This window comes from Lissotriton helveticus, chromosome 7 (genome assembly GCF_964261635.1).
Source record: "Lissotriton helveticus chromosome 7, aLisHel1.1, whole genome shotgun sequence".
NCBI lineage: Eukaryota > Metazoa > Chordata > Amphibia > Caudata > Salamandridae > Lissotriton > Lissotriton helveticus.
In genome coordinates, this window is record NC_136068.1 from 1731721294 (window position 1) to 1731747879 (window position 26586).

Sequence of the window (26586 nt, forward strand, 5' to 3'; positions counted from 1 at the left end):
CGCCTCTCTGTTCCATTGGCTAGCTCCATAAATGGAGGATAGCCATTGGAACAAAGATATGTCCATCATTGTCCGAGGCGATTCGTGGGCGTTCCGTAGAATTTTTCTCTTTTTGCCCACGTCATGCGGCGGTGGGCCGTTTTTTAATTTTTTCTTCGGCATCCTTCGTCACACCAGCCGGATGGCTCTCCCTGTGAGGACGCAGACCCGACCCGCTCCCTACTCCGAGCCGACTCCCGGAGGTAAGTTTTTTAATTTTCCTACACGTTACGTACCGGCCCCACTTGTAAATGCGTGTTTAATGATACTTGTGCAACGTTCACGCCCCTTTTGGGAATACCACCACTGTCTAAAGATAGCGCCACTTTAAAGTGACTTTTCCCCTCACACACACCGTCATCTGTGAAAGACATCAAACAATCACAGACACTTATCTCGGGCCATCTGCAGAGCCCGCGTCCTCGGAATGCAGCTCCTGTGTGGCATCCGTGAACTTCCTGTTTTTTTGCTCGCACTGCAGCAGCTTTCCGAAGCTGCCTTCACTCGCTGCGAGTTGGTCCAAACAGTTGGCAGACGTGGCTTTTGTCTCAATATTTGCACACGTTCCTCAGAAGCATGTTTGCGTCTCCGTCGCTGCCGCAGCCGATTACCCTGATCCAGGCGAGCTGTTAACTGAAGCTGAGATCTCTCTCCGCGCATAAATGTGTATAACATGTGACTCGACTCGACTAAACTGTAGCGCCGCCGCAGCGTCACTCGCCACAGTGCGCAGGCAAGAAGTGCACCCTGGTGCTGAATGTGTCTGAAGGCTGCGAAATGTTGCAGTAGCTCGACGATGAACAGAAAAAAACAGCTATTGTCCTTAGTACACGTGAAGGCTCACGACTCCGCTTTAAAGCCAGAGTAGGAGCACTGTTAGTGATATAATCACCCATTGTGCAATGGGAACATGACCCAAATCACAAGCTCACGCGCCCCACGTTCTTTTCCACACTTTTTTCTTTTCTATTTTTATGGAAGCCGTCTTCTCCCACCTAAGCAGAATATGCCTCCGCACCCTCCCCCCCTGGCAATTAGCATGTTAATTCATTTCACCAAATTGCCTTTAGACTGCTATTAGGTGTGGGCTGGTTGCCAGGTTTCTTTTGTAATCCCTCACTCTTATGCATTCCTGATACATCAAACACCCAGCCCTGAATGACATTTAAACAACTGTCTGGCTTCCCTCTCTTTGTTCTGATAGTTAAAACAAAGCCGCCGTCTGTCCTCTCGATGGGATTGATAGCAGCGCGCGGCTCTAACAGCGTGCAAGCGTATTCTCTCGTATGTAGCGCTGACTTACAAAAAGGACAACACAAATGCAGAGAACTACACCATTTTGCCCAAAAACACACACGCTGAACATCAGCCTATTTTGCCTCGACATCTCAAGCAAAAAGCCTGTGCCCATTAAATGAATACACGGTTGAGACAAGATATTTTAAACAGGTTTGTAGCACTGTAGTTTAGTTTGCCCTTGATTTAACACGTTAACTATTGCCAGACACTTATGGCCCTGCTCGTGAGGCTGAATAAGCGTGTGTTGATGGCCACGGAAGGCTGATGTATCAGCGTTTCAGGGGGCAGAGGGGCCATTGTTTGGTACTTCTGATCCAGCGGCCTATAGGAAATATGTCATAAACTACGCTACCCAACTTCGTTGTATACCCTATGAATTATAAATCAAACCCAAGGCCCATTAATCATACAGGACATATTTTGACCAACTGAATCATGTGGCCTAATAAACCTATTCACAAATTATATACATTTATATACAACCGCGGTAATTGAAATTATCATACTTAACAAACCCTATTATTATAAAGCCACTTATGGCGATAAATCTAGCTAACGGTAACCTAAACTCATGAAATAACAACACCAGCTTGTCTTCCAAAGTAAGATTTTATTAGCTTATTTGTTTTAGATTTGTAATTTAAAATTCTTTATTAATGCATTTTTATTAGAATAATTGCAAGTAAATCAATAGCATCATGATATTTAAAATGTATTTTTGCAATTGAAATTATTAGTTTGGCATTTTCCAAAACCTAAGTCCCTAACTATACTAAATAAATGGAAATAAAAGGTAAAGTCTTTAAGGGCTCTTACGTGCTCCAAGAGAAGTCCGTCAGCACGACACCCTCATCCAAAGGTCAGCAAAAGCAGCAGCAAGCAAGCATAACCCTTCCACGGGGAATGGGTTTTTATACCTTTCTACGCTAAACTAATCTTAGTAAAAGAAATTCTTTTCTGCAAACTCGGAGTCTCATTGGATTAGAAGTGACAGGCGACGTGTCACCTCATTTTTTTTTCAAAATATCAGTTCCGTCACTTTCTTAGAGTCCATTGTCTCTAACATTCGAACAACGACGCTTCCTCAGGTTGCAACATTTTCTTGCATAAAATTGTCATCATGTCATTTTGCTTCCTCGGATGCAAAGTTATCAAATGTTCCTCCTGCCGGTTCCTGGCCTTGGCCTTGTCCGACAAGGAAATTGTCAGGGCCACATAACATTCGCCAAGCGTTGATACAGTGATGGAAACTTTTTCTCAGAATGGACTTTTTCTTGCTCCGTGCAGAAATTATTTGTAAACTCGAGTAAACTAGGCCCAAAGCAGTCAATTTATCGTCCACTAATGTATAAACAAACACAAAAGAATAATTAATGTACGAAATATTATTTGTTCTGTTGCCACCCACCATTACTAATAATTAACCCATTAGTCTAAATTACCTAGCTAAAGCAAACAAATAAAGCAGCATTTATATCTACCAGTCTTCATTAATCCATCGAAATTCTTTATGCACCTATAGAGAATAGAATGACACCAGATATACAGGGAAAGCAAAACAAGCACATGCTACTTTTAAAACAGCCGCAATTAGTTATAACATGACAAATAGACAGTATTAATTTATTAATTTGCACGAACAAAAAGATGCAACAATAAAGCACGTTTATGAGCACGTTAATATCCCGCGTGTAGTGTAACTTTAATCTAGGTTGAATTAATACAAACACAGCACCAAACGTTAGTAGAATTATTTTTCATTATGGAAGTGTGACTTCACGAGTTGAAATAAATTTATTTCTAAATCTCGCTCCATCACTTACTGCCCCAGGGCTTGGGGCTGGTCATGCTTCCTGCCCCAGGGTAGGAGGCTGCATCTGTGAATTGTCTCTGTCGCAGACCCTCCCACCCCGGGACGCAGGAGCTAATGTGATGTCTGCAGAACAACACGAGCCATGAATTCCAACTACTTATATAGTACAGCCAACAGCACATTCATTCACTATCCAGGGGTAGGCGTGGTTAGGTTACATAGAGTGGCTCAGAGGCTTAGCCAGTGTGTAATGGGCCCTCTGTTGAATACAGCAATAATAAGGGATCAGTGGGCCTCTCAGCCCTCTGGGCCCCGGTGCCACTGCACCTGCCGCACCAATGGAAGCTACGCCACTGGGCTCGCTCCTTTCATGTCTTTACTTTTTAACTAAATGGCAATAGATGTTCAGCGCAGAAAGGGGAGAAGGCTATGCCCGGTAGTCACATGTGCATAGCGCCAAACCGCCGTAGGAATGGAAGCTTAGCGTATTATGTAGCTGGTCGCCTTCCAGGCCATGCGCACCTGTGAAGCTGCCAATCGAATTGGTTTGAACACTTAGTATGTTTTGGAAAATTGTATTAAGTGCATATGTCAAAATAACAGGGAAGACAGACATTTTGTTTAATTTGTAAATCTTTGTTAATTTGCTTTCGGGTGTGCTCCTCGCCTGCATGCTCCATGCTTCCAGTTACTGTTGTCTGGCTGCTAGTCCTGTGTTGGGCCGAGTCATGGCGCTTTGCCTCAGCGAAGGATCCTCCTGTGTAAATGTTTGACCTTCCACTGAAGGATGCGTGCCAGGCCTTGCTAGGGTTCTGAGCTAGAACCGTTCTAGGTCTTGCTTTGACTGTTCCACCAATCTCAGAGTCTCTGGGGTCGCAGGATTGGGGTGTTCTGGTGTGTGAATGGGCCATGTGTATGGGGGGCGCAAATATGCCAGCGGGCCAATCATGTGCGACACCTTCAGGAGTGCTTAGATTCTTGTATTAGCGGAAGACGCGAAACTACAACTCCCAGAATGCAGTTTGAGTTCAGTGAAAGGAAGCACTTCCTGACAGTCTCACGCCAGATGTAGCCATTGGGAAGGCGTGTACGTGAACTTCGTATGCTCAAGTGGCCAGTTCTCTTTAATGCATTTCACATTATTTTCTAGAATTAATGTTGGGGGGATGAGGAGGCGCGGTTCGCCTATGTCCTTCTGCTCAGTATATGTAATTGTGAACATTCCTGACTAGTGTATTTTAAACCTGAACTGTGGTATGTAAGTATCTGTAAGCGAGCAGATGAGCAGACAGAGCAAGGTGTGTGTGATTTCGAAGCACGCGTGCAGCAGTCTGGGGTGCATAATGCTAAGTGGAGATTTGTGGTCCAAAAGTTCCATTAGAGCTGCAGATGGCCTGAGATTCTTCTTTCCAGATGTGCCTCGCACTTGAGCATCAGGCGGAGGCGCTGACGTCAAGGCCCGTCCATTGTGGGATTAATGTTGGATATTGTTGCCAGGCTCCTCCGGCTAATCTAAAGCCACGGGTCCCGGCAGGAGTTAATACTGTAATGGATGTTTATTGCCGTTTTTAATTTGTGGAAAGTGTGGGATTGACTCTCTTTTGGATAACAGTCAAATTCCAGCACAACGAAAACATCTAACAAAGGGAGTCTGCTGGGCTGTATTTTTATGTCCTGTCCGGTACAATAGGTCTCACATTTGCGAGAGATTAAGCTATTGGCAATGTAAATGACAATGCCATTTATTTATCTGTTTTCAAAACCAACACATGAATAAAAATGTTGTCATTTACAATGCCAATAGCTCTAACTTTTCCAAAGGCGAAACCATTGCATTGTACATGCTTGTTTGGCAATGGCACTTATGTTTCCGCACCAGATATTGTCCGCGAGCAAGAGATAGAAAAACACACTAACGGGAAAGAAGAAGGAAGAGAATGAGAGAAAAGCTGGCACAAAAGGAGACAGCAGCGACTGCCAAGAGTCAAATAAATGGATAGCAGAGTCTGGTAGTGAAGTAAAGAGCCCAGAGATGAATTCAAGACTTTGCAGCCTTGGTATTCAGTGTGCGGAAGTTGAATAGCACTGGCTGCTGGCTTCTGAGCAGAGTTTCGGGCACGGGCACTCTTTATTTTACAAACTAAGAACTAAATGCCACCTTCAAATGATATGTCTTCAGGGGTTCTTTGTAAGATGTTAGGTTGTGTTAATCCCTCAAACCTGTTGAAGATCATTTTAAGGTCTTGGGCTGACAACATAGGTAGTTTACCTCAAGATTCTTGCTGCTAAATTTTGCCTGGGCATGCTAATTAGAGCAGCTTATTTATCGGCCACATCTACTTCTGTAGAGAGGATTGAAGTTTCAGCAAGTGCATGACGCCCATCCAGATATAGGCTCTATAAAAAGAGGGTTTATCTCACTGCACTAATTTAACCTCCTATACTCAGATTGTCTTTACTAGTTGTTCTTTACCAGCAGCATTTGTGGTATCAACACACAATGACAATTTTATATTAAAATAGACTTTACCTCACTCAGACAGACTGTTGCAGTTACATTAGACTGTGATTCTAGTTTTAACTTTCCAGCTGTTCAGTTTCTAGGTTTTGTTAGATTTTTTAGGCATCCTGAGAAATATTTAATTGGCATAATACTAGGGGTGAGCGAATAATTCCGCTCCTCCGGCAGAGTTCATTGAGTTTTGCCCACTCTGCTTGGAATGCAGAATTCTGGAAAAATTCCACCAACCGCCGCATGGCAGAGTTCTTTCTCATATGCAGCTTCCCAACATTAAGTTGGCGAGCGAGAATTTGCATCCGCTAGCGCAATTTTCAGGCGCTAGAATGCCTCCTGGCAAGATTTCGCAATGCGGGTGGCTGCGACAGGTCGCAACCATTCACGTTGAGAAAGCTGCTGCTTGAGTAGAAAATATACTCAAGCGGCAGAAAGAAGCAACACCCTCTGGCGTGCTGCATGGCGCTGTTTGCACTGATTTTACAGCGTGGAACAAGCTCCTAGCACTAAAAATCAGTGCGAGCAGTGCAACGTGATGAAGTACACCTGCGGGCGGCACCCTGCAGAAACTCCACTAGTTCTGCCCACCCCTAACTAATACACCATAAATTACCCTGAAGGAAGAATGTGATAAAGCATTAGGTCGGTTTACCAAGGGGGGAGTGTGAAAGCTGTTAATCAGATCTTACAGCTAGAGAAACATTCAAGGTTTTGCAACTCAAAAGGGTTCATATGTGTTCTCCAGGAAATCTGTGATGTTCAGAGATTTCCTGAAGCACTCCATTGTGTAGACTTTACCACTTGCCGTACACGCTTCTTGCATTACATTTTCTGATTCGGACAATGCTTTGTTTGGTTAAACTCTATTAAAATTCATCCATACATGCCTCAGGTAAAAACTTCTGCACGTGGTTATGCGATTTGCACTCTAAACCTTTCCTCCTTCCGAGGGGAATCAGTTCGGCCTGTGTTCTGCCTACACCCATACTGAATGTAGCATAGGTGTTTATAAAGTGCGGAATACTCAACATCTTTCGTTATGCAGCTCAGTGGTCCACATTTCATGAACCTTGGAAGATGAAAGACCGAGTTGACACATCATGATTTGAACCTGTGACTGTGGAGTCAAACACATAGCCCCTGCACTGGATGCTTTAGTTGACTGAGCAGTTGGGATCTCCTGCCTTTTTCTCTCTGAAAACACAATTTCTGCTGTTTGTCTGAAGTTGCCTGGTCAGGTTTACCTGAAAGAGACTGCTAAGGACCAGATGTACATAGACTTCCGTTTGCAATTTCCTAATAGCGAATTTTTGTGATTTACTATTTGGAAATCGCAAACACCTATTTACAAAGTGTGTTTTACACTGTTTATGATCGCCAATAGGACGCAAGCAACCTGCCTCATTAATATTCTTGAGGCCAGTTGCAATTTGCGACCCAATGGGAATGGCTAACACTCAAAGGGATGCTGGCCTGCTGGGCTCATTAGAATACCATGTCTGCTTTTTAAATAAAGCAGTTTTTAAAATTTTGAAATGCATCCCATTTTCCTCCAAGCAAAATGGGATGCATTAAAAAAAAAAAAAGCAACATTTTTTAAAAAGTTTTTAAGAGTAGGCAGTGGTCCGTGGGACTACTGTCTACTGTTAAAATAAGTTGGTGCCCACATTTACAAAGGGACCCCCTTCCAGTTTGCGAATAGGTTACCACCTCCTTCACAGAGTCGATAAAATATGAATGTTTTGTGACCGCATTCTGGTCGCAAAACATTCATACATGCCCCTGCAACTCTTTATGGGGCATGCCCCTTCCTAATAGCAACTCGCAAACCCAATTTGCGATTCAAATTTAGGCTTTGTACATTTAAAAATGCTTTTTGTCAAGTCGCAAACAGCCCTATTCGCATGCAAACTGATAATAGCTTTTTTCATCTGGCACTTAGGTGTCTGTGGTTGTTCGTCTGTTTCTGCTGGGAGTCCCACTCAAAAACACCCACAATCCTCTAAGAACCCTAAACTCATCAATGTGGCAGTTACCACATTCGCACTTGGATTTCTACATACAATTCCGCTTATACGGAGTCTGCACCAAGATTGATTTTACGTTTGCAGAACACTTGGGGCCCCATTAGGATGGCGGGCGGAATGATCTGCCGGGCCGGTGGTAGCCACCGCTGGCCCGGCATGGGCGATCCGCCCGCCATCCGTGCGTGCCACTTAGTCCCTTTTTACGACGGGATGGCGGGCTGACAAAGTCCGTCCGCCATCCTAATGTGCCCTTAGTTTCCGCAGTTAGCTCAGCTTGGGCACACCAGCGTCCATTACATCCTATCACAACTATATAAATACTACATGGCAAAATACAATCTTAAAACGTTATTAAATCTTAATTGCTGTCATTTACAGAATTTAAAAAAATGTTTTTAAAGATATTTTAAAAACAACTAGAATTATGCATAAAATGAAGATCATTCTTATATTTTTAAATGTCTTAGAGTTCATTAGCTAACTTCTAGAGACTGTAAAGTGCAACCTAGAGACTGTAAAGTATTCATTTCACCAGGACCCGACTTCACAAAACTACACATTGGTTAGTTTCAGGAGTATAACCAGAGCCTCCTGTACGTCCCACAAATGTGCACATTTTCTGAAGATCATAAGAGCATCTTTCAGATGATCCATCACTTTGTGCATCCTGCCTCTCAGGGATGTACTTACCTGCGCAGCAGACATAAGTATTGATTTTGAAGCTCCACTTGGGAAGGAGCATGTTCTGTGGAGGCCGGAACCAAAGCAAAGCAAATTGGTGAAGTGTTTGGCGTCTAATGAAAGCTCACTCCATTTTGAAGGCGTTAAACATCTCTTAACAGTGCTTAATTTGAGCCAGTGGCTTCCGGTGAGGGCCACATGCACTCGTTTTGGGTGGGGGGCTGCACTTATTTTTCTTTTTCAGACATTTACTGAGAAAGCAGGAGCGGGAAAATCACACAAGCGGAAATAAGAAGGAAGAGAAAAACATAGCTGAGGGAGAAAGCAGGGACAGGAAAGAGTGAGATACTGGTCAGGAAAGAGTGAGATACGGGGAGCAGATTAGAGACCTGATGTGAATTCCTGGACTACAGAGCCTTGAGACTTGGGGCCCCATTAGGATGGTGGGCGTAATGACCCGCCGGCCCGGCGTGGGCGATCCGCCCCGCCATCTGTGCAGAAATGACCCCCGCCATAATATTTTGGCTGGGGGTCTGCGGCGGATGGAAAGACCGTCCGCCGCTTTTCTGACCGGTCGACTTGTTCTATATGGTGGCGTGTCTGAAAGACAAAGCCAGACATATTAGTATGTGGGTCTATAGATGCCTTTCCGTGGCGGCATTGCCTCCACGGAAAGGCATGCGGAGTCTGCTTGGGGGGCCCGTTGCGGGCCCCTAGGGACTCTGGGGGGGTGGGAGTACACATGGGGGATAACGCGGTGCCTGCCATGTTGTGTATGGAAGTGCACATCATGCCTCCCTGGCATTGTGGCAGGCGGTGCTGAGTGCACCGCCCGCCACAATGTTAGGGATGCAGGATGCGCCCGCCACTGTGGCGGGCGCATCCTAATGGCACACACGGGACCCCCGCCTTTATGTAGCGCGGTCCCTTTTTACAACGGGATGGCGGGCGGACAAAGTCAGCCCGCCATCCTAATGTGCCCCTTAGTTTCCGCCGTTAGCTCTGCTTGGGCACACCAGCGTCCATTACTTTAAAAAGAGTTTTGCAATTCTCCCTAAATTCGCAGTGTTGGAAACATTAGCTGCCCGGTTTTCCTCTATTTAAATGGCAAGGAAGAGCAAAAGTGAAATGCATTAGGGCACACCTGCTTCTAACATTTGGTAACTATAGAAACATACACAGATCTATTAGTAACCTTATATTTTGTCTGAAAGCACAGTATTCATTTCACCAGGACCCAACTTCACAAAACTACACATTGGTTAGTTTCATGAGTATAACCAGAGCCTCCTGTACGTCCCACAAATGTGCACATTTTCTGAAGATCATAAGAACATCTTTCAGATGATCCATCACTTTGTGCATCCTGCCTCTCTGGGCTGTATTTACCTGCGCAGCAGACATAAGTATTGATTTTGAAGCTCCACTGGGGAAGGAGCATGTTCTGTGGAGCAGGGGCGTAGCTAGAGCTTGTGGCGCCCGGGGCTATCCTTCAGCTGGGGAAAAAGGACGGCGAGCACCTGAAAGAGGTCTGAGAGACACGTAGTATCGCTGCTAATAGTTACCTCAATCATGCAAATTACATGACACGGTCCAGGGCTAGACAGCCCCCGTCCCCAAAATAGTGCCGCCTGGGGCGGACCGTCCCCACCTAGCTACACCGCTGAAGGAGAAGCAGAAAAAAAAAAAAACTTACATCAGTTCTACCTACCTTGTTTGTGACATCTCACTCATAACATCACAGCTTGTTATGAGCCGCTAAAAGTAACCCTAGAGCTACCCCTAAGTTGATGCCCAAACACACCTCTCCACTTCTCACATTTCAAACCCTTGCATTCCAATACATTTACGTGACACCCATTCATAAAGGAATTGTTGCCCAACAGGTAAGTCACCCCGGAACTTTACCTTCTAAATCAGCTTCCATGAACACCTCGCGATTGAAATACAAGGCCCCACGTACTGCATGCTTTCCTAAACCTGTGCTTTTAACACCTGTGCTCACCCTCCTCCTTTTCGTAACCACCTCCGTTAACCCAATATCTCCCTCTTCCATGCTGCGTTAGGCAGTAACATTTCCTTTCATGTACTTCATAATCATTAGTGATTTATTTAACGTTCTGACGTCTTTTCACAATAGTAACCTCCCCTTCATCTTACCCTGGTAACCTTGTAACAATCGAAGTGACCCGTCCTTCGTGATATTTGCCAAAATCTAAATCTACTACACTGCTTGTGCCCAGGTAAAATGCGTCAGTGCTTTATCTATCAAGCTGCATAATTTACACTTCCTCCCCCACTGCGCATCAAACCTAACTGCCCTGCCCAACCTAAGATGACATACAACATAGCTGCCCAAGGTTTCAGATTGCAAAGTGCGACATTTTCATAATTTCAGTGCAATTGTGAATGACATTTCAATGACTAGGAGTGACACTTTCTCACACGCAAAACATAAATATCAAGAGTTGCACCCAAAAAAAAACTATTTAGGAAACCATTTACGGGAATGGCAAGCATGTCACAAAGCAAATTATACCGCATGTTTGTGAGCACACTGTTATGCAACAACAATTCTTTCACATTTCATCACCCTGTTTTGGAATCAAAATGTTTTATAGCTTTCGTGAACAAGAATTTTCAATTCAATAAGGCAAAGATTATTCATTCTCCTCTTTGCTTTATTCAAACAGCAGCCATGTAAACAAACACAGAATAACCATAGAGTTATGGTACAAAAAACTTTAAAACCCAGAGTTCCAACATGAATTACAACTTCCAGCATTAAGGCCCAATTTCCAGACAGCGCCTTTGAGCCTCCATAAACAAGCCGATTTACATAAGCACCTCCTCTCCTTGCTGCAAGTGATTATTCTGAAGTACTGACATTCTGAGATTTGTTAATCTATTTTACACATAGTTTGCCTTGTATCTAATACATTACCCAGATGCACACTTTTATTGATGCTTTCCCGCCGTTTGTGTTTGCTTCGCCCACTTATTTCCGATTCCGATTTTTATGCTCTCTTTGGAAACTGCCTGACTGCAAAATACACGGCTGCCTTTCTCATCCTCAACACTACCGTCTAACTACCGCTTGCCCTGCCTTCGCGCCCTGAGACAGTTGTTAGGTGCATTCACGTGACCTGTTCATGTCACGTGAATGCCAATCCACTGGCTGCGCAGTGCGCAGCGCTTACACTTCAAACGGCGGCGCGGCCGCCCTCAAAATAGTGCCGCCTGGGGCGGTCTTCCCCCCTCGCCCCCCCCTAGCTACGCCGGTGCTGTGGAGGCCGGAACCAAACCAAGGCAAATTGGTGAAGTGTTTGGCGTCTAATGAAAACTCACTCCATTTTGAAGTCGATAAACATCTCTTAACAGTGCTTAATTTGTGCCAGTGGTTTCCGTGAGGGCCACCTGCACTCGTTTTGGGTGGGTGGGGGGCTGCACTTATTTTTCTTTTTCAGACATTTACTGAGAAAGCAGGAGCGGGAAAATCACACAAGCGGAAATAAGAAGGAAGAGAAAAACATAGCTGAGGGAGAAGCAGGGACAGGAAAGAGTGAGATACTGGTCAGGAAAGAGTGAGATACGGGGAGCAGATTAGAGACCTGATGTGAATTCCTGGACTACAGAGCCTTTAGACTTGGCACGCTGACATTTAATAGCGCCTAGAATGAGAAGTCTAATAAGTGGTCCATATTTGCAAATCTGGGCAGTTTTGAACTTGTAAAGACATGTTTATATTGGTGTTTTCCAAGATGCTGCAGGCAATGTTGGTGTTCACATCAGGGAAAAAGTAAAACCCGGTCCAGCAAAGCGTTAAAACAGGCTCACACACTGACCAGATCTTCAGGCACTGCCTGATTGTCACATTTCTTATAGGACATGGCTGTCTTGCTTCAAATAACACTGACCTAACAGGTCACAACGAGCCTTGAACACCTGGAAAACCAAAGACTCAATAAAACGTCCACCGGTTTCTCTTGATCTTCTTTCTTCATAACTGAGCATCCATGTTTCCTCTTGAAGTCATCACTGCATTGATAGATGTCTACAAGCCTGTAGAGGGGTTTTCTTCCGAAGGAAAGTCTCAGGCAACATTGCCTTATTCTGGAAATCTGCTTTGTTTTCCCGCTTGTAAGTCTGTAACGGTGGTGGGGGTCTAATTAGCATCTTGCAATGACTCTCCATGTACTGACATGTCTAATATCCCACATATAAATGGAACTGGTCAAAGTTTACAGTTCAACCGACACTCATAAGAATGTAAATATACCTGTATATATTCATAGCTGAATCATGTGAACACAGAAAGCATTGATTTACACAATAAGGGAGTTTACATTTAAATCATAATCAATGCATTTATAAACAGTTATTTGTATGTTATAAAATAATGGACAAATGTATTTATTGACGTATAAATATAAAATTGATGAATACAGGTTATAAGAAGTTATGTGTTCTTTACGTTGTCATGTATATTTGGAACTGATGAAACTGTTCTCAGGTATGAAGTTAAAGGCAAATATTAGCGATCAATCAAGGATCTGTAGAGCGCGGCAAATCACCCGCGACAGTCTGAAGGCGCTGGAGTTGCGAGCTGTTATGTGGTGATCTGTTCATTCGAACAGCCAGGTCTTGAGTCATTTCCTGAATGGCTGGAGCATTGGGCGGTCCTGAGGTGAAGGGGACGGTCGTTCCAAGATTTGGCCGCCAGGTGTGTAAAGGAGTGATCTCCGCTGTTACTTCAGCAGATCTGGGAGGTGTCTGCGAGAAAGAGGGACGCGGATCATAGGTGTGTGATTGGTTGATGAAAGGTCTTGTGTTTGTTGTTTTAAATAAAAAAATACTCTTATCAATAAGCTTTGTATTTTTTCAGTCAAGCAGTACATGTCTTGGGAAGGCCAATGCAGATTGAATTTTCATAATCTAATCTTGATTGTTTGAAACTTTGATCAAAGTTACTTCATCTGGAAAGGCGAGAAAGTGCATGGCCCTGATGAGGAGCCTCATCTGATAGTACCAAACATGTGTAACTTTGGTTATTTGAGTGTTAGTGTTTGGGTTAGACTCAAGCATGATACAAGTCATGGACCGAAGTAACCTGTTGTGAGCTATCGCTGAGGGAGGGGGGCCAGAGTGAGTTTTCACATTTGTTGATTCTGTTAAAGATGGGAAGGGTATCTGACTTGGAGGGGTTACATATAAGGAAATTGCTTTCCATCCAAGTAGTGATGGTGGGCATGATAGTATAAACCCTAAAATTCACATGATGTGGGTCCTTTTGCAGGTTGATTATCAGTTGTGCATCATCTGCATATAAGTTTAAGTAGGATCTTACTTTTAAATTGGTTAGAATCTATGTGTGAGGTTGCACACACAGGTTAATGAGCAAGGTTAACAATGAGGAACCCTGATGTACAGCTCATAGCATCTGTATGAGAGAGTAGGAGAATTGTCCATTTTAATCAATTGGAATCGCTCCCTCTTCAAGGATTCTAACCACTTCAGTGCCTTGCCGGTGACATGGTGCTTCACCAGATGAGTTAGAAGATCTTATGGTCTATAGTGTAAGAGGCCAGGAACAGGTCTAGGCAATACCTAATTTAATAGGGTCGTTTGTGGTGGGGGCCACTGGCACTTATTTTTAGGGACCTCCCCTTATTTTTCCTTTCTATACATTAAACGCAAACAAAAAAGGGGAAAACACACAAAGAGGAAAAAAGGAAGAAGAGAAAGACAGAAAAAAAACAGGGACCAAGGCAGAAAGCAGAAAGCAGGGATCTGCACGAGTGAGAGATAGGTGCAGGGAGGGTCAGATAGTAGATGGAAGAGCCATGAGGTTGATTCAAGACTACACAGCCTTGGTATTAGGTACGCCAGTATTCAAAAGTACCAGCTGCTAGTTTCTGAGCAGAGTTTTGGGAACCAGCACTGATTCTATTGCAAATAAGCACTGGGTCTCGGAGTATAAATACTCCTGTGCCCTCCACATCTGTGATCATTGTTAGATCATTGCCTGCTAAAGGTAATACTGTCTATATGGAAAAGCCTGCTCTATTTACTGCTTAATTAGGGAAGAGCAGTTGATTATCTTCTGTAAATGCCTGATTTTGCTTGGTTACCACTTTTTCCTGGAGCTTGGCAACAAACAGGGGGAGAGAGATTGGCCTATTGTTGTGGGTACTTTGGGTCAAGATTGGAGTTCCTTCACAACTGGGCAAAAACTACTTTTTTGAGGTCTTATGTGACAGTGCCTTCATTAAGTGAGGAATTTATGGTATTAGTGAGCATTGGGCAGACAGCGGTACGTGAGGGCTTAAGGACTGCAGCCAGATAGCAGTCAAGAGGGGAGCCTTATGGTTTGTTAGACTTCATTAGGACATGTTCTTCTCTTGAAAGAGAGGTAAAGGTTTAGAGAATTGCTGTTATCGGCCTGAGTGTGTGCTTTTCCGTTTTGTAAGGTGTTTGTTTTTAAATTCATCTTTAATTTTGTTCATTTTCTCTACAAAGTATGTGGGCAGAGGGTCTGCCAGGGTTTGGGAAGGTGCTATGTCAGCCTAGTTAAAGGTTGGTTGGCACATAAAGTCAGCTGTCTTAAACCAGGTTGCTTGACATAATTTGTTGAATAATAGATTTGCTTTACTAGGTGAGCTAGAAGATCTTATGGTCTATAGTCTAAAAGGCTAGGGACCTCTACCTCCCCAAAAGCACCCACATCACACCCCACCTCTAGAAACATCACTGGCTCCTGATCCAAAAGAGATGCCAGTTTAGAATGCAGACCCACGCTTACAAGGCCTTGCACAATGAAGGGCCAGCATACATCAACAAACGCCTGACCCTCCACCAACCGACCAGACAGCTATGTTCTGCTTCCCTCTCCCTCTCAGACACCCCAAAGATCCATCAAAGCAACAGCGGAGGACTCTTCTTCTCACACTTAGAGGTCAAGGCATGGAACCCAGGGCACCTCAGGAGTGTACCATCACTCCAGCAGTTCAGGAGAGAACTCAAGACCTGGATGTTCGAATGAGCAAACCACCGCTCAGCAACCAACTTCCACATCGCCTCGAGATCCTCACATGTGATTTGCCATGCTTTATAAATGTTTGATTGATTGATTGATTGATTGTTTGTTTGGCTTTTCCAATCATGTGATTGTATATACCTAGCTGCATTTTGTAGATAATATTGTCAAGGGGTGCATAGTTTTTCCTCTATGATCTTTCTAGTTTTTTTAAAGGAATTACTTCTTATCAATTAAATTGTTAGTGGGCCAGGTGTTAAGTCGATATTTAGATCCAAAGGTTCTATACACATATGCTTTCCATATCTCAATGTATAATAGAGTTTAGAAATCAATAAAAATAACACAATTTTTAGACACTATGAAATCTGGCAATTACACTTCTAAACTAATTTTACCGAGTAAATAAAATGTGCTGAAGTGCAGTTAAGAGTTTGAAGGATAATGTCCAGATGCGCCAGTATCAAAGACCTGAAAACATCCCCAGGTCACGTTAAAAGGGTTGTATGTCAGTCTATGAAGTACAAAAATATTGCAATAGAAAAATATCATATTGTCAGAATATGGAGCACAAAAATGTTCTGCTACAAAAATGTTGTAGCCAGAATATTGACCATTTGTATTGTGTTGTGATGGTAAGTATATGTAGGTGATTATAGATTTACCAATTTTACTGCAAATGTGCAAGTCTTGAAGATAAACATATCGTCAAATATACGTGGAGATACCCTGAAGATAATCATATTGTCAAGGTAAATATATACGTCAAGTTAAGTATCGAACATTTATACTTACCTATTTATACTTACCCTTGTGCGATTTTTGTAGTTTCTATTCTGGCTACCATATATTGTAGCAGGATAGTTAAAATGCAATATTGTGATAATATACTAATTAGAAGCCTTCTAGATGTCTTGCAGTTTATGAAAATGTGAGCAGAGGAAGAAGTGGGTTAGAAAGTGGGTCTCCACAAACACTTTTAGCCTCCCTCAGCCTCAGGCTATGGAGGATTGAGTACTCTCTCTAAAAATGTTACCCCGTACGCCTGCATAAGAGAGCCTAAGGTGTTCAATAAAGGAGAAAACATGAAGTATCTGAGAATTGCAAAAAAAAAAGTCATTTATGAGAGTAGGAATTGGGAGCGATTATTGAATAAGAGAGCAGTATCTTAAAGAGAAGGTTGCAAAGAAGGTGAGACTAGAAGATAGGTAATGAGTTATGAGGAAGCAATACAATGCCTTCTTGCCATGACTAATCAGTGCTATATGGGATGATTCCTGTGTAGTAGCAGCTGAACATGTATAAGGAGTCAGGAAAGAAGACTCCCAATAGGCTGGTGTCCCTCTACCTGTGATAATCCTAAAGTCTGGCTTGCCTTATGTGCTGTGCCTTCAACCCCTTAGTGAAGCGCAATGCTTTGAATAGGTGCAAAACATATTGTAAATGTTGTTCTGTGCGACCAACCAGTGAGCACTACATACATTTAGAAGGATGAAAAGCTGAGTCTTCATGCCGAGATTGAAGCAGTGCCCTAAAGAGCTTCTAGGAGTATCAGTTGGAGTTTGGTGGAGTAGGAAGACCACTGTGAACCAGTTGTGTTTCTGCGCTTCTAAACCTGTGGTTGTCCTGCTCTGTTAGAGTTGTGGAAGCAATGGGTTTACACCAGGAGGGCCTTAGCTGGCTTTGCCATCATAAACCTTTGACCAGACAGAGCTGATCTGCAACAGAGCTGTCAGGTCACAGTAATTGTCGACTAGCCCCAGGGCGACTGTCAAACCTTTTTTCTAGCTGGGACCACTATTTTGTATCTTTTTCTTTTTACTATTTATTTATTTGTTTTTAACAGAGTTTTATATAGCGCAAACTTGACCCGCAGGTATCGGGTATCAGAGCGCTTTACACGAGCACCAGTTGTTTTACATGAGGACACATTCATTTTTGTATTAGGCACAGGGAGATTAAGTGATTTGCCCAGAATCACAGGATGTTGCGTGTCCTTGCCGAGACTCGAACCCGGGTTGCCAGGATGTTGCGTGTCCTTGCCGAGACTCGAACCCGGGTTGCCAGATTTGAAGTCGACTGCCCTAGCTATGCATGACATAGTGGTCCCGTATAGGGAACATACATAGTGACCACCACGCACAGGCACAAAAATACCTGTTTGTTAGGGACATTATCTTTTTTGTTTTCAAAAAACAAATTTGCAAGTTGGGAGCTTGTTTCTTGAAGACAAAAATAATTTGCTATACAGGCACAACAAACATAACACTTTCTCAGCAAAGTCCAGTGCCTTCAGTTGAGCCACTGCACCAACAGAACCACTGAAGGCACAGAGATCCTCGTCTGCTCATTGGACTCTCTACGGTAAATAGTCTACTACCAGGGTAGTGGAGGAATGAGCCTCTGCTGACTTGGGCCTAGGGTCTAAATGATCTTGTTAATGATACCAAAAGCAGCCTCCATATTTTTGTGAAGTAAATGAGGGATGGGTGCAGTGGCGGCTAGCAATTACAGGGGGGACACGCTTGCAAAATTAAATTGAAAAGACTTACCTCACACCATCCTCGGCTCCGGAGCTCTTCTTTTTACAATGCCTTCAGGAACTGGATGCTGGATGCTATCGTGGTGTGAAAGCAGCACCAGGATTATTAGGAGTGGTCTCGCTCGGCACTCCACATCGCCCTGAAGGCCTTCACTTGCTCTAACCCAGCTATCTCAAGACAGCTGGGTTAGAGTTGCGCATGTCTGGCCAGCTGCGGCAAGATGGCCGTCCAAAGGGACATGCACACTTTGAAAAGTGTATAGCCAGCCCACCCTCATCCCTGCTGCTGTCACTCAGCAGCGGCCCCACCCCAGTCCTGAAGCTCTGTTCGGGATGGGGGGTGAAATATGAAATAGTAATAAATTACCATTTTATTTTCAATTTGGAGCATATGGGGGGGATTTATCTGGGGCGGCACTCCTCCGCTCCTATGGTGGAGCCGCCCCTGCATGGCTGCATAGCATATCATTTTCAAGTATTGTCAAGCTAAACATATATATTTGGGAAAGCCACAAAAATCAATATGTGTGACACTTAGAATGGGAGTGTGGATAAAGATTGACAAAATCTAATTTGCACCATTTTTGGTAGCAACCCAAACATGTTTTGATGACCAATAAGTTTGCACTAAATTTGCAGCAACATTATTTCATGCTATGTTTCTTGCTTATTCTATAGAGAACAAAGTTAACTGGTTTTAGACCAGACTTTTACTTACATTTCAGAATTAGAGCCACATTAACTGGGGTTATCACAGTCACTGGCAATCATGGTGTTAAATTAGTTTGCCCAGTTTGAGCCCAGTTGAAAATCTTTTAATGTGGCCTGTCACTTTAGTAGGAAACATCTTGTATTCAGTCTTTACACAGAAAATGTTGCTGAAAGTTTATCTATTGTGTAATAAGGAGAATGATATAAAATGTCAAATGGTTACCATGTGTCACATGCTTATAAAAAATATATTTTCTTGTTTAATCCAGAGATAATCTGATTTATGTTTCAGGATTCACAAGTGATACAGCACTATGCATCAGATTTACAGACTAGAAAATCAGAGCCAAAGTCAGAATCTGAGGAACACGAGCAAGTGTCTGAAGCACAACAGACAGATTCTAAGGTAGAGTCAGAAGGACACCCAGAAGGAAGAGGGGCAGAAGAAGAACCAGAAAAAGTGCCAGATGAAAGAGAAGCAGAAGAAAAACAAGATCCTGAAGAAGAACCAAAAGAAAGAGGGCCAGTAGAAGGAGAGCCAAATGAAGCAGAGTCAGAAGAAGAGCCACAAGGAGAGAGAGAAGAAGAAACAGAAGAAGAGCCAGAAGAAAAGTCAGAAGAATATTCAGAAGAAAGAGAGCCAGAAGAAGAAGAGCTAGAGGAAGAACCAGAAAAAGAGCCAGAAGAAGAGTCAGAAGGATATTCAGAAGAAATTGAGCCAGAAGAAGAGCTACAGGAAAAATCAGATGAAGAGACAGAAGCAGAGTCACAAGGTTATTCAAAAGAGAGCGAGACAGAAAAAGAGGAGCTAGAGGACGAACCAGAAGAAGAGACAGAAGCAGAGTCAGAAGAAAGTGAGCGAGATGAAGGAGAGCCAGAACAAAAAGAAGATCCTGAAGAAGATATGGAAGAAAGAGAGACATTAGATGGAAAGCCAAATGAAGCAGAGTCAGAAGAGGAGCCAGATGAAAGAAGGCCAAAAGAAGGAGAGCCAGAAGATGAACCACAAGAAGAGCCAGAAGAAAGAGAGCCAGGAGAAGAACCAGAGGAAGAGCCAGAAGAAAGAGAGCCAGGAGAAGAACAAGAAGAAAAGTCAGAAGGATATTCAGAAGAAAGTGAGCCAGAAGAAGAGATAGACGAAGAACCAGAGGAAGAGACAGAAGCAGAGTCAGAAGGATATTCAGAAGAAAGAGAGTCAGATGAAGAAGAGCCAGGGGAAGAACCAAAAGAAGAGACAGAAGCAGAGTCCGAAGAAAGAGAGCCAGAAGAAAGAGAGCCAGAAGAAAACGGAGATCCTGAAGAAGAAACAGAAGAGAGAGGGCCAGTAGAAGGAGAGCCAAATGAAGCAGAGACAGAAGAAGAGCCAGAAGGAGAGCCAGAAGTAAGAAAGCCAGACGAAGAGCCAGGAGAAGGATTAGAAGAAGTGACAGAAGAAGAGCCAGAGGAAAGAGGGTCAAAGAGAGAGTCGGAAGATGAACCACAAGAAGAGCCAGAAGAAAGTGAGCCAGGAGAAGAACCAGAAGAAGAGCCAGAAGAAGTGTCAGAAGAATTTTCAGAAGAAAGAGAGCCAGAAAAAGAGCTAGAAAAAGAACCAGAAGAGGAGTCCGGAGCAGAGTCAGAAGAAAGAGAGTCAGAAGACGAACCACAAGAAGAGCCAGAAGAAAGTGAGCCAGTAGAAAAACCAGAAGAAAAGTCAGAAGGATATTCACAAGAAAGAGAGCGAGAAGAAGAAGAGCTAGAAGATGAACCAGAGGAAGATACAGAAGCAGAGTCAGAAAGATATTCAGAAGAAAGAGAGCCAGAAGAAGAACCAGAAGAAGAGACAGAAGCAGAGTCAGAAGGTTATTCAGAAGAGAGAGAGCCAGAAGAAGATCGAGAGGAAGAGCCAGAAGAAGAGACAGAAGCAGAGTCAGAAGGATATTCAGACGAAAGAGAGCCAGATGAAGAAGAGTTAGAGGAAGAACCAGAAGAAGAGACAGAAGCAGAGTCAGAAGAAAGAGAGACAGATGATGAACCACAAGAAGAGCCAGAAGAAGGAGAGCCAGGAGACGAACCAGAAGAAAAGTCCGTAGGATATTCAGGAGAAAGAGAGCCAGAAGAAGAGTTAGAGGACGAAACAGAAGCAGAGTCAGAAGGATATTCAGATGAAAGAGGGTCAAAAGAAGGAGAGTCAGAAAATGAACGACAAGTAGAGCCAGAAGTGAGAAAGTCAGAAGAAGACCCAGAAGAAGGACCAGAAGAAATGACAGAAGAAGAGCCAGAGAAAAGAGGGCAAAAAGAAGGAGAGTCAGAAGACAAACTACAAGAAGAGCCAGAAGAAAGTGAGCCAGGAGAAGAACCACAAGAAGTGCCAGAAGAATTGTCAGAAGAAAGAGAGCCACAAGAAGAAGAGCTAAAGGAAGAACCAGAAGGAGAGTCAGAAGCAGAGACAGAAGAAAGAGAGCCAGAAGATGAACCAGAAGGAAGAGAGCTAGGGGAAGATCCAGTAGAAGAGCCAAAAGAAAGAGAGCTAGCAGAAGAACCAGAAGAAGAGCCAGAAGAAAAAGAGCAAGGAGAAGTACCTGAAGAAGAGCCAGAAGACAGTGAGCTTGGAGAAGAACGAGAAGAAGGGCCAGAAGAAAGAGAGCTAGGAGAAGAAGCAGAAAAAAAGACAGAAGGCTATTCAGAAGAAAGAGAGCCTGGAGAAGACGAGATAGAGGAAGAGCCAGAAGAATGTCCTGAAGAAGAAACAGAAGAAAGAGGGCCAGTTGAAGGAGAACTAAATGAAGCAGAGTCAGAAGGAGAGCCAGAAGGAGAGCCAGAAGTAAGAAAGTCAGAAGAAGTGCCAGAAGAAGGACCAGAAGAAGTGACAGAAGAAGAGCCAGAGGAAAGAGGGCCAAGAGAAGGAGAGTCAGGAAATGAACCACAAGAAGAGCCGGAAGAAAGTGAGCCAGGAGAAGAACCAGAAGAAGAGCCAGAAGAAGTGTCAGAAGAATTTTCAGAAGAAAGAGAGCCAGAAAAAGAGCTAGAAAAAGAACCAGAAGAGGAGTCCGGAGCAGAGTCAGAAGAAAGAGAGTCAGAAGACGAACCACAAGAAGAGCCAGAAGAAAGTGAGCCAGTAGAAAAACCAGAAGAAAAGTCAGAAGGATATTCACAAGAAAGAGAGCAAGAAGAAAAACCAGAAGAAGAGACAGAAGCAGAGTCAGAAGGTTATTCAGAAGAGAGAGAGCCAGAAGAAGATCGAGAGGAAGAGCCAGAAGAAGAGACAGAAGCAGAGTCAGAAGGATACTCAGACGAAAGAGAGCCAGGTGAAGAAGAGTTAGAGGAAGAACCAGAAGAAGAGACAGAAGCAGAGTCAGAAGAAAGAGAGACAGATGATGAACCACAAGAAGAGCCAGAAGAAGGAGAGCCAGGAGAAGAACCAGAAGAAAAGTCCGTAGGATATTCAGGAGAAAGAGAGCCAGAAGAAGAGTTAGAGGATGAAACAGAAGCAGAGTCAGAAGGATATTCAGAAGAAGGAGAGCCAGAAGAAGAAGAGCTAGAGGAAGAGTCAGAAGTAGAGTCAGAAGGATATTCAGATGAAAGAGAGCCAGGTGAAGAAGAGTTAGAGGAAGAACCAGAAGAAGAGACAGAAGCAGAGTCAGAAGAAAGAGAGACAGATGATGAACCACAAGAAGAGCCAGAAGAAGGAGAGCCAGGAGAAGAACCAGAAGAAAAGTCCGTAGGATATTCAGGAGAAAGAGAGCCAGAAGAAGAGTTAGAGGACGAAACAGAAGCAGAGTCAGAAGGATATTCAGAAGAAGGAGAGCCAGAAGAAGAAGAGCTAGAGGAAGAGTCAGAAGTAGAGTCAGAAGGATATTCAGATGAAAGAGGGTCAAAAGAAGGAGAGTCAGAAAATGAACCACAAGTAGAGCCAGAAGTGAGAAAGTCAGAAGAAGACCCAGAAGAAGGACCAGAAGAAATGACAGAAGAAGAGCCAGAGAAAAGAGGGCAAAATGAAGGAGAGTCAGAAGACAAACTACAAGAAGAGCCAGAAGAAAGTGAGCCAGGAGAAGAACCAAAAGAAGTGCCAGAAGAATTGTCAGAAGAAAGAGAGCCACAAGAAGAAGAGCTAAAGGAAGAACCAGAAGGAGAGTCAAAAGCAGAGACAGAAGAAAGAGAGCCAGAAGATGAACCAGAAGGAAGAGAGCTAGGGGAAGATCCAGTAGAAGAGCCAAAAGAAAGAGAGCTAGCAGAAGAACCAGAAGAAGAGCCAGACGAAAGAGAGCTAGGAGAAGAACCAGAAAAAAAGACAGAAGGCTATTCAGAAGAAAGAGAGCCTGGAGAAGACGAGATAGAGGAAGAGCCAGAAGAATGTCCTGAAGAAGAGCCAGAAGAAAGAGGGCCAGTTGAAGGAGAGCTAAATGAAGCAGAGTCAGAAGAAGAGCCAGAAGGAGAGCCAGAAGTAAGAAAGTCAGAAGAAGTGCCAGAAGAAGGACCAGAAGAAGTGACAGAAGAAGAGCCAGAGGAAAAAGGGCCAAGAGAAGGAGAGTCAGAAAATGAACCTCAAGAAGAGCAAGAAGAAAGTGAGCCAGGAGAAGGACCGGAAGAAGTGTCAAAAGGATATTCAGATGAAAGAGAGCCAGATGAGGAAGAGCTAGAGGAAGAAACAGAAGAAGAGAAAGAAGCAGAGTCAGAAGAACGAGAGCCAGAAGATGAACCAGAAGAAAGAGAGCCAGGAGAAGAACCAGAAGCATATTCAGAAGAAAGAGAGCCGGAAGGAGAAGAGCTAGAGGAAGAGCCAGAAGCAGAGTCAGAAGGATATTCAGATGAAAGAGGGCCAAAAGAAGGAGAGTCAGAAGATGAACAAGAAGAAGAGACAGGAGCAGAGTCTGAAGAAAGAGAGCCAGAGGAAAGAGAGCCAGAAGTGAAAAAAGATTCTGGAGAAGAGCCAGAAGAAAGAGGGCCAGTAGAAGGGCAACCAAATGAAGCAGAGTCAGAGGAAGAGCCAGAAGGTGAGACAGAAGTAAGAAAGCCAGAAGAAGGGCCAGAAGAAGAGCCAGAGGAAAGAGGGCCAAAAGAAGGAGAGTCAGATGATGAACCACAAGAAGAGCCAGAAGAAAGTGTGCCAAGAGAAGAACCAGAAGAAGAGCCAGAAGAAGTGTCAGAAGGATATTTAGAAGAAAGAGAGCCAGAAGAAGAAGAGCTAGAGGAAGAACCAGAAGAAGAGAAAGAAGCAGAGTCAGAAGAAAAAGAGCCAGAAGACAAGCCACAAGAAGAGTCAGAAGAAAGAGAGCCAGAGGAAGAACCAGAAGACAAGTTAGAAGGGTATGCAGAAGAAAGAGAGCCAGAAGAAGAAGAGCTAGAGGAAGAACCAGAAGAAGAAACAGAAGCAGATTCAGAAGAAAGAGAGCCAGAAGAAAGAGAACCAGATGAAAAAGAAGATCCTGAGGAAGAGCCAGAAGAAAGAGGGTCAGTAGAAGGAGAGCCAAATGACACAGAGCCGGAAGAAGAGCCAGAAGAAGAGCAAGAAGTAAGAGAGCCAGAAAAAGAGGAGCCAGAAGAAAAAGAGCTAGAGGAAGAAGACAATCCAGAAGAAGAGACAGAAGGAGAGCCAGACAAAAGAGTGTCAAAAGAAGGAGAGCCAGAAGAAGACAATCCTGAAGAAGAGCCAGAAAAAAGAGAGCCAATTGAAGGAGTGCCAAATAAGGCAGAGCCAGAAGATGACCCAAAAGAGGGAGAGCCAGAAGAAAGAGAGCTAGAGAAAGGACAGCCAGAAGAACAAAAAGAAGAGGCAGTAGAGGAAGAGGCAGTGATGAGCTACCAGATGAAACAGAATACAAGCCAGAGCGTGAACCAAAGGTAATATCTTGTTAATTTTCTTCATCAGAGCACAGACTTGTTCAGACCTATTTTCAGTAAATATATGTTTTTTAATCAAATACACGTTTTAGGAGCAAAAACCATACTTCTGTGATTGTTAAAAGAAAGTATATGTTGTATAACTGCTAATTTGTTTTATTGTGTATGACAAGGGATGGCCATTTTCTACTAACTGCTGCAACTTTAAGGTGTGTGCATGTATATAGTGGAGTAAACACCCAAAATATAGAATTAAAAACATCAAAAGGACATAATATCGAATCGTGAGGACAGAATATAGAATAGCCATATATAGTTGGAAATAATATCGGAAAATAGGTAAGGAATATTGATGGTCGTTATATCGAATGTCATTATATGGAATGTCATTATAATCAAAAAATTTTTTACTGTATTATATGTTAGTACATGTGTTAAAAGAATAGAATATTTTTTTAATGTATGTTACAATTTTTTTAAGATAATGAATTTTATGTAAATTCATTTTTGCTTATATTAGTTCCATAGTGGGTTGTGGGTTTATAGGGGAATAGAGAGGGAAGTAATTTAATTTAAATTAAAAATATTAATAATTAATTAATTAATAGTTTTAAGGTTAATAATTAATATTGGTAATTAATTTTTGTGTATACTAGTTCCATAGCGGGTTGTGGGTCTATGGGGGACTAGGGCGGGAAGTAATTTAATTCAAATTTTTAAAAAAACTATTTTTTTTAATAAATAATTTTATGGTAAATAATTAATATTTGTAATTAAGTTAATTAATTCATTATTAAATATTTTAAAAAGTTATTAATAAACGTGTTTAATTAATTGATCATTATGAAAATGTAACTTTTTATAATTAGTCATTAATTAAATAATAATTATTAATAATTCATGTATTAATATGTTAATTATGTTCATTTTTTGAGGAGTGTGTTGTTAGTTTATAGAGGATTATGGTGTGTATTAAATTAATTGAAAATATATTTTTATTAATAGTTATATAATATTTAATCAAAGTTATTTTATTCTGTTAATTGTGTTAATTAATTTAGATATTGTTATTTTTTGGTTAATTGTGATTAGATAATAAATTAAATGTTAATTTATTATGTTAATTTACTAATATTTTAGGCTATTGGAGGTGGCGTTTATAGTGGAAAATAGTGAGAGGTAAATTAAATTTAAATAAATAATTAAAAAAAATTATTTCATTAAATTGTAGGACTGTGTCTACTAAATTATTCCTCTAAGCTATCCAACACTTTCCCTACTGTTCCACTCACTGCAGTGGGAATAGTAATTTTTACCCTCCCGCTATCCAACACTTTCCCTACTGTTTCACTCACTGGAGTGGGAATAATAATTTGTACCCACCCGCTATCCAACATATTCTATACTTTTGCACGTGTGGTAGTGCGAATACTATTTGTATTCACTACACTATGCAACATTTTTATTATTGTTCCATTTAATGTTGTGTAAAATATTAATTTGCTTAAAAAATATTAATATTATTATTTACATTATTGTATATTATTTATTTTCAAATGTATATAATATGTTTATTTATATAAATATGTAATTATATTTTTGATAATGTTTTAAATATGTTATCATTAAGAATAATACATATTCTTTAATATTATTAAATGAATCTATATGGTAAAAAATAATAATTGTATTATTTTTTTAGATTACATTCATTATTTTTAAGTTTTAAGCTTTGTTACATTATTCTAACTATGTTTTATTTAATTATGTTTATTTAATTACTTTTATATTAGTTTTAAAATATTTAAAAAAATCTATATTTTAGTTACTTATATTTTTAATAGCGATATTTTGTACTCAATATTTTGGTACTTACCTGTTTGTAGATAGGTATTCGATATTATGTCCCTCAATATTTTTCCTTTGTTATTCTGGACACTCGATATTGTGTCCCTCGATATTTAGTCACTGATCCATATAGTGGCTCGTATAAATTTTATATACATACACGGGTGCAGACGTAATGTTACTACAGATCACCAGGCTTTTTTGGGAGGCATACAGTATTATTTTGTGATTTGTCAGAATAAACATTTGTGATAG

General features: G+C 42.2%; 2 protein-coding genes across 2 annotated transcripts in view; both read left to right on the top strand.

The window, feature by feature from the left end:
* LOC144769667 (uncharacterized) overlaps positions 1-26586 on the top strand; it is a 759350-nt gene that overhangs the window by 573912 nt on the left and 158852 nt on the right. The window contains exons 25-28 of the mRNA XM_078653842.1: positions 18956-19069; positions 23477-23611; positions 23657-23744; positions 23886-24483. Coding sequence (XP_078509968.1) covers positions 18956-19069; positions 23477-23611; positions 23657-23744; positions 23886-24483 — 935 coding nt within the window. The remainder of the gene's footprint in view (positions 1-18955; positions 19070-23476; positions 23612-23656; positions 23745-23885; positions 24484-26586) is intronic.
* On the top strand, positions 19439-23454 carry LOC144767427 (uncharacterized). Its single transcript, XM_078650864.1, has 2 exons — positions 19439-23409; positions 23451-23454. The coding sequence occupies exons 1-2, from the start codon at positions 19568-19570 to the stop codon at positions 23452-23454; spliced, it is 3846 nt and encodes a 1281-aa protein (XP_078506990.1). The 5' UTR covers positions 19439-19567.

Bases quoted from the DNA above. Each gene is read 5' to 3' on its own strand.
- LOC144767427 (XM_078650864.1), top strand. From the start codon at position 19,568: ATGGAAGAAAGAGAGACATTAGATGGAAAGCCAAATGAAGCAGAGTCA.